The sequence below is a fragment of the Argiope bruennichi genome, chromosome 7, assembly GCF_947563725.1.
Source record: "Argiope bruennichi chromosome 7, qqArgBrue1.1, whole genome shotgun sequence".
In the NCBI taxonomy this organism is placed as follows: domain Eukaryota; kingdom Metazoa; phylum Arthropoda; class Arachnida; order Araneae; family Araneidae; genus Argiope; species Argiope bruennichi.
The window spans coordinates 116,811,443-116,820,441 of record NC_079157.1 but is presented as its reverse complement, the minus strand read 5'-3'; the positions used below and the strand labels follow the sequence as shown (position 1 = coordinate 116,820,441).

General features: G+C 28.3%; 1 protein-coding gene across 8 annotated transcripts in view; it reads right to left on the bottom strand.

Annotated features, from left to right (window-relative positions):
• Positions 1 to 2,126: 2,126 nt before the first annotated feature.
• Positions 2,127 to 8,999, bottom strand: part of LOC129976729 (phosphatidylinositol-binding clathrin assembly protein-like) — a 65,565-nt gene continuing 58,692 nt past the window's right edge. For 4 of the 8 annotated variants that reach the window (XM_056090440.1, XM_056090441.1, XM_056090442.1 and 1 more), the window contains 5 exons: positions 8,727 to 8,898; positions 7,751 to 7,907; positions 6,912 to 7,016; positions 4,057 to 4,259; positions 2,127 to 3,356 (listed from right to left, as the gene is read on the bottom strand). In XM_056090440.1, coding sequence (XP_055946415.1) covers positions 4,065 to 4,259; positions 6,912 to 7,016; positions 7,751 to 7,907; positions 8,727 to 8,898 — 629 coding nt within the window. In that variant the 3' untranslated portion in view covers positions 2,127 to 3,356; positions 4,057 to 4,064. The remainder of the gene's footprint in view (positions 3,357 to 4,056; positions 4,260 to 6,911; positions 7,017 to 7,750; positions 7,908 to 8,726; positions 8,899 to 8,999) is intronic. The other 4 variants (XM_056090438.1, XM_056090444.1, XM_056090445.1 and 1 more) reach the window with 2 other exon arrangements.

Sequence of the window (8,999 nt, the reverse complement as noted above, 5' to 3'; positions counted from 1 at the left end):
CAAAAATTGTAACATCAAAGCTTACGAGAAAAACCCATAGAGACAGGGACTGGGCTTTGAGAGAAACTGTAGCTGAATCTCAAGAAGTAGTACCGGAAAAGAAAAAGAGGAAGACTACATACAAAAATAAGAAAAGGACTATCTACAAAAAGAAATGAGATGCCATCAAAAACATAACTTGTAAAAAAAACCAAGTCTCGCAGCTCATTTCTTCTATTGTAAAAAGTTGTGAGATCCATGTAATACCAAGTCGGTCAATTTATTCAGTCCCTACTTAAGGGTCCTTCTGTCTTAAGTTATTACGTAATTAGCTAACTTAACAACATCGTATAGTAACCATATCAATATTAAAAATCTTTTATGGTTCAAATAAATAGATTGACTTGGCAATCGCACCAAACAATCTAATTTAATATAATATGTTAATGTAATCTAATTTAATGCATAGATACATTGTGATTTCATGCGATGGGGTCTCATCCCGAAGTTCACCGAGAAGCCAAGTCAATCTATGCGATGGCCAAGTTAATCTATTTATTTTAACCATAAAAGATTTTTAATATTGATATGGTTACTATACGATGTTGTTAAGTTAGCTAATTACGTAATAACTTAAGACAGAAGAACCCTTAAGTAGGGACTGAATAAATTGACCGACTTGGTATTACATGGATCTCGCAACTTTTTACGATAGAAGAAATGAGCTGCGAGACTTGGTTTTTTTTACAAGTTATGTTTTTGATGGCATTATATATATTATATATATATATGCCAATTTTGGTAGCTGTAGATCAAACTGTCTAACCTGCAGAGAAACCTATTAGTATTTAGTGATTAATAGAATATAACCTATTATACCTCATTAGTAGAATTATTTAATAAATTTAATTAAATATTATATATGCTAACAAATACAATTTTTAAATAGCTGGTCAAATATGCCTGTATTTTATTATTGTACCTGTAAATGTTAATGATTATACATAATGGGACGAGATTGGGGTATGTGGAGCAGTGATAAGTAAAGGTGTACACAAATATAAAAGATTGAAAAATGCTGATTTAGATTAGTCCTTTAAAAGACCTTTTCTTCCTTTTCCAAAAAATAAAAACTTAGTCTAAAAACAATAAAATGAGCTCATGAATTTAGTAAAGTATACAGTAGCTTTCTGGGAACAAAAGTTTCAGTTAGAATAACATTAAGAAAACTAGAACACAAAGTGTATATTATTTATTAATAATCAGATCTCAGATCATTAAATGTTAATTGTATAATTTGTTTAGTTTTATTGACAAATCAATCTCTCCAACTATGGAGTTAAGGATAGTGAAAAACTATGGGAAATAAACATATATACCAGAAACAAAAACACCAACTAAAAATGCTTTCTTCCGAAACCACTCAGATTAGAAAATGGCTTTATAATCAGAAGGAGGGGAAAAAAAAGTTCTAGCATGAGGGGGGAGGCACTGGAATTGCTCAATTACAAAAATGTACATAGAAGTTTATTATGGCGTCAAACTGAGCAATGTAAAAAAAAAAAAAAGTGTAGCATTTAACATGGGGGAAAAAATGTAAATGTCTAACAAGTTATTTCATCAAGAAAATCATGATGCACGATTTTTTTTATTATTTCACTTATATTTTTAATCATTAATAAATGTTTATTAAATAATTTTGAATAATGTTTTAAGGTAATTAAAATTCTTTGGAAATATATTTCATTAATTTTTTGATATTATGCTAAATGTTATATATATATATATATATATATATATATATATATATATATAAGAAATGCTACTGATGAATGTCTAACCAAGGTTAGTAGGTATCACAAGTTTATAGAAAAAAAATTATTATAACTGTCCAAGACAATATTTTATTTTTCTTTAGAAATTATCTTCACTATAGTTAGAGGCAGAACCTTAGTTCAAATGAAAAAGCCATTTAATTTTGTAAAAATAGCCAAGCTTAAATTTAAATTAAATAACTTAACACTGATACCAAGATACATTTTTTTTTTTTTTACATTATCATTCCTTACATAATAGCAAGGATAAAAATCGTAAAACAGATGGAAATGTATTAACTTGAATTCATTCAAATAAAACTTGATTAAGAACACAACACAACGATTCTGTATTTTAAAGAAATTTTTTTTTTATTATGTACCCACCATTTATGTGCTTTTGAAGTTTTAACTACTATTGAAGACAGTTATATTTGTAAGACACAAATCTTTGGGAGATTTAAAACTGCTAGAAAAAACGAATAGCATAAATAACACTTCAATGATGGACAATTTGGCAAATCAAGATTTGGAATGCATGAGAAAAACAAACAGTGAAAACATGAAACATGGAATAGAATATTCTTTTAAAACATTTCACATTAAAAATAACAAAGAGGTTAATCTGTACACAAAGATAATAAATATTGTTATAATTTTAAAAAATCAAATTTGTTAATAAATTTAAAAAAGAATTCAACAATAAAATATCCATAACTTTTTTTCATTGATGGCAACAGTTCATATTTCTTGCACGAAAGCTTAAAGCACATAGAATCTTCTGCAGATTAATTTCTTATAGATGTTTGGATACTGTGATTATATAGTACATCATAGTTACAATCTAATCCATTAACATAAACTACATCTCATTCGAATGTCTCCTTAAGGGACAAAAACATATGAATATGAAGAAAACTCAGACTAAATGCAAGTTGCTTCGTGATCCACGATGAAGAAATGTTTGATTTATTTATTATACATATAACATTACCTAGAAAGTTACTAATACATTGAAGATTAAATCCAATGTGACATCAAGAAATCTGGATTGAATTAAATGTTGTCAAAATAGTTGTATTCTTTTTGCAACAAAAAAAAAAAAAAAAAATTAAATTAACAATGGAAAAGTTACTGCAACTAGCATTTAACCAGAGAAATGCCTTCTTACTCAAATACTTTGCTAAAATGTATGAAAATAATTCCAATAGAAAATAAGGATTTAAAAACTAAATGTAACATTGTGAAAATTAATAGTTCATAACATTAAACACTCACAAACAGATTGTATGACAGCAGAGTCAGTCAGAAAAATACAACACTGCCAGCAGCTATACAGTAGGAACAAAATAGTGTATATTCACAGGTATATTTATATTATATGGGAAATATCTAACATTAATAACAGGGACATTTATAATAACTACAATACAATGCAACAAATCATATTTTACAAGATTATTCATCACATTTCATTAACTGGTAAACGCTAAAGAAATAAAGGCAATGATTCATTATTAGCCGAAGCTCTTTAGCCAGTCCAGAGATCGTCATTGGAAAATTCTGCAACAGAAGAAAAAATTTTAAAATATGAATAAGACTACAAAATGATTATACAAACTAAATTAATTGTCAATCGTTTACATGTAGATTTTTAAAAATTTTACTCACTGCAATAAATCCAGATATTTTGTGGTAATATATTATGTGTTATAAGATCGTAATTTAATACATACATAAAATTTACACATGAATAATGCAATAAAATTCTTAGATATTGTTCCCAAATAGAGAAGCAGCCATTAACGAAGTTCTTTTTGGTAAAGGGCTTGAATTTAAATGATAAAAAATAAATTTATTCGAAGATCATTTATGAGAAATCGAAGAGAAACCACCCCCATATTAATGCTTTTAAATGGGAAACAGCAATAAGCCAAACAAATTCATGCAAAGTCAAATATTGTGCAATTTAGAACATTGTTCATGGTATACAACATTTTCACTGTCACTTTAATTACTCTTACATAATTTTTAATTTGTTTCCTCCTTTTACCTCCACCCCTCATCCCCTTACTATCATGAAAGGTTGCCTATCCAAGCTCGCCCTTTGTAATTTCCAAAGTAACTTAAAAGTTTTTCAGTGGTTAATCTATTATTCATTGATCAGTAAAAAATTGTCCAGTTTGCTTCTTTAGGCACAACCACTATCAAAATTTTCAGCAGATTAAAATATAGCTTACAAATAAGTTATCCAATTACTTACCCTTTCTTTCACAGGGCACCAAAGGGATCGTTGACAGACGTCGCTTGAGTTGGTATTCCAGGACCTGCAGCAGGCATAAGAGGCACCTGAGGAACAAAACCTCCATATGCAGGCTGCTGCATTGGAGCAGCAGGTGGCATGCCAGCCATTGGTGGCATTCCTCCCATTACAGGTGCACCCATTGGAGGTCTCACTCCTCCAGTCTAAATAGAAAATAAAATAAAATTGTGATAAAAGTTGGAAAATTAATATTCTAAGAGTGAAAGTATATTTTCCATAAAGCATTTAAACCCCTAGGACGCTTTATAGAAAACACATTTGCAGTTTTTAGCTGTAATTTTGTCTTGTTCATCCAATATATTCTAATAAGATGTTTGCACTTTTAAGTTCTTTTAAGCATTTAATAGTACCCAAGTATGCCTCGTGCATTCAAATATTTGTTTTCAAATTTACAAGCTAAAAATAATTTTATAATTCAGAACAAACATGGATAATTCATAATCGTTATGAGGACTTATTGTTAAATCAATGACACCATATTACTAAAACTGCAGACGCTGCCTAATAATCAGTTGTAAAAACAAAAAAAATTTTCTTTTAAATAGACAGAAATAATTAATCCTCTGATATTCACATTCAGAAGTTTTTAAAATAATTAAATTATTTAACATTTGAAATTCAATTGTACCTTTTGAACAATTTTGCCTTTTCACAACAGGAAACTTCGAAATTAAGATTCAATCAATTTTATTCTTTTTATCTATAACAATTTATATCCATCAAGAATTTTATTAATTTTTGTTTATTAAAGCATGTATTAAGGTGTCCCATAAGTTTCTTATTTCTATATGAAATGAATACATAATATTTACTGTTTAAGATATTTATTTTGTTATATAAGAACCCTTTTGCTCTATTACCTTCTTTCATCTCTTAGGAAGATTATTATGCTGAAGGATCTAAAGCATTTATCGTGAAGAGAATTTCTTAAGGGCAGAAAGAAATAATAATCAGATGGGGAGAGAGATTTGGAGGAGTTTCTCTTACAACTAACACAATATGCGATTTCACATTGTCACGTCACAATGAAAAACACTGTCAGTTTATTATTTTTTTTGTTATGGCAGCTTTCAATTGATCCAGTTGACAGTATTTAACAAGGAAGGAGGTCATAGAAAATAGCACGATGAGAAAGAAACCTTTTGGGACACAATAATATAAACAGGATGTACAGAGAGATGTTATAAAAATTACATACCTTTTAAGCACCTTTATACATGCAAGCCTACAGTTTATGCCTTTTCTAAGCATATGCTTTGTATATATATTAAATTCAATAAAATCTATACATTAAATTTAAATATGTATTAATTGTTTAGAATTTTAATGTTTACTTCTCTATTTGCCCAATGTTTTCAACAGTTACAGAATGTGTCTAATTTGACAAAAAAGTAAACTGGCATTATGAGAACATTAACTTTTATAAGATTAAGAACAGAAATTTGACTATTTCAAAACATTTTTGTTTTTAATTAACATATTACTAGTCAATTTGGATGGATATCATTTCTGAAAATGTGGACACTGATGTTGAAACATTAGTAAAAATTTTTAGAAGAGACCAAATAATTTTTTTTATTGTGCTTATATCAAAATAAAATTAAAAAATAAGAAGATACATTTAAGAAGTCAATGTTTTATCCCAAGTTAAATCTGATTCAAGAGATTAATTCCCCCCCCCTTTTATTAGTTTTTTTTATATGAAAGCAGAGTTCTGGATGCTGTTAAACATAAGCTTTTATACCAAAGTTAACATTTTTAAAGACAAGATATCATTACTTTAAACAAATTGTACTATAGCAGCCACAAGATTTAAAAATCGATCTAAAGAATATGCACCATATTTTTTCAAGCAAGCAAAACACATTTAAACCAAAAATACTATAATTGCAATGGTACACTTCCCTGAATAATTATGTATTTTATAAAATAGATTGATAAAAATTGCATTCACTCTATCATTGCATGTGAAAGAAATTTTGCACCTCTGCATTGGTTTAGAATAGGCTTCAAAGCCTCATGATCTTTGGAACACATAGCAGAAGGTTAAGAAAATTAGATTTGTATCACACAGATAAGAAACCCAATTAAATATATTCAAAAGGCCAAATCCAGACGCACTATCAACGAAACATGTTTTATAGGAAAAAGGGAAAACCGAATCCAAATCTGTTAATAATTAATAAGATGCATATGCTAGACATCAGGCATAACTAAAATTCCCCTAAAACTCTAAAATTATAAGTTTGAACATTTTTTTTTTTTTTTTTTTTTTTTTTAGTTGTAGCAAGTATGATACTACCTATATTTTGTACTGTTCTTTCAGGATAATTAAAATATCTATTATTTCTATTATAAAAATATATGGTGATGTTTTCCATTAAAGACAGGAAGAAGGGAAAGAGGTCAATAAGCAACATCTTGTACAATGTATTAATATTGCTGCATTTATCTGAATCTGGATTAATTTCACAAACTCTTTCCTTTTATTCTTTGCTTATCAGACATACATATATATAAATATACATGTCTAATAAACAAAGTTCTACGATTATATTTTTGATTTATTATATTCAACATCTGGAACAACAGAATGTTTTCTTTGCACATCTCTACAAGACTAATAAAAGTTCCTGAAAAAGAACTAAAAAAAATAAAGCCCTTTTCATGAATCTGTAAACTGATAAATAATATTGCTTGCTTTATATACACTAAACAGTCAAAACTGATTTTTAACAATTTAATAAAATTTAGCACACATTTATCATATTGTTGAAATAAAAATCGGGAATTACCATAAATTGTTGTTGCTGGAAGACACCTGCAGCTGCTGCAGGTTGCTGAGGATAAGAACCACCAATAACACCACCCCATTGACCAGTAGCTGTGGTTGGCTGTGCCTAAAAAAAATATGCAAATATCAAATTGACATATATAATACTATTATGATTATTAATTGATTATTATTATTAATAATAATTATTTGATTATTAATATTGGATCTAATGGAAATAAGCTATTTGATACTCATAACAAATACAATTGATTTCAGCGACTCGCTGTCATTGAGTTTCATATACAGCGGAGTTTGCTACTGGAGCTAAGAACTTTGAATTCTATTGTTTCTTGACTCTGTTTAAGAATTCTATTATCTCCAAATTGATAACAGAGGCTATACATCTCCAAACTGATAACTAAATTTCAACTGGCATACTATTTACTAGCCATATTTTGAAATCGAAAGTGTCATTTTAACCCTTCACACTCAAATGAATTTCTCAATCAACATTTCAAGACAGTACGTTTTGACATTTTTTTTTTTTTTAAATTTTATTTGTTAAAAATACCTACAGAATGGTAAAAAGATGTTTATTTATTTTTCAGGGTAACTCAACTTAAAAACCATTGCATGTATTTATTCCTCAGAGCAATAAACAAGTCTATGTATTACGTAAAGAATTATTCATTGAATTACTTTACCAAGTCCTTGTAAATTTCCAGGCATATACTCAGAGCAATTTCAAATTCAACAAAATTTTGATGAAATAAAGGAGAACAGTCGATTTAAATGAAATAAAAATTTTAGAAAGCTGTTATCACCAAATCTCTACTACAGTACTAAATTGAATATTACCATTTGAGGAAATCCATGTTGAGGGGAAGCTGACCATCCAGCAGTTGAAGGAACAGTTCCTCCACTGACAGGTACAACTGATGCAGGTGCAGTCCATCCAGCTGGACCTGTGGTTTTTACAGGTTGTTTTGGCGAGCCCCATTGATGACCACTCTGCCTATGTTTTAAGAGTAATTACAATGAGATGTTTTTCCTCCAGCAAATTATAAATAAAATGACATGGAAAGAACATATAACTGCTATAAATAGAATTGTTTTCTATAATAAAATTTAAGAAGTAATTTCTTTCACATGACAGATGCACAGACTAGCAAATAAGATTGTAATAATAATTTATATAACATTTTAAAGAATGTAAAACTGTAATTTCTTAAATATTAGATTGCAAAAATATTAGGGTTAAAAAACTTTTATACCTACTTTGTTTTACAATGTTAGAGATAAATCTTAAAAAAATTATTAATAATTAATAAATGCTTTAAATTCAGTTTTCTGCATTCAAATTAATGTCCTATTTTATTATTAAGACAAGCTGCTTCAAATAAAAGGTTGCAAAAATTATTCTTGCAACATTAAAAAGATTTTTTTTTCTTTTAGTAAATAACAGAATTGTTGATAGAAAGTGTTTTTAAGAGTTATGTACTAAAAAAAATTCTCAAAAAGAGAGCATGTAGAAAATAGTATCAAAGAAAAATACCTAAATGCAATTTACAAATCAATATTTATTCCATTTGTGCATTAAAAAACGCTTTAACTTGTAGTGTGATGGATTACAAACCAATTGATACTGAGCACCTCACTTTTAAATTGGCCAGTATTTTTTTTCTCCTTGGCAAAGTTATTGGAAATAAGTTAAAGGGGATTGCATTAATCTAATAATCACACTTTGGCGATGTGGTAATGGAAATTTTACACACGTCAAAGTTACAAAAACAGGTAGAAATAAAGAAAAATTATATTAGAAAATAGACATTACTTTTTATGAGCTTGCTTAGGGCCATTAATATCTAAATTCGAAACAAGATTGACTAAAGTTGAATCCAGATCTCCTTTTAATATGCTAGAGCCACCTGTTTTTTCTTGTGATGTAGTTGTTTTGGGAACAGTAGCATGAGGTTGAAGAGTATCTCCAAAAGCATCAAATCCTCCTGCACATGGTAAAGAGAAGAAATTTCCAAAATGCACAGTTATTTGCAAAACATTTGAGATAATATTTTAAAAAGATTGATCTCTTAAAATGTTATAAAAT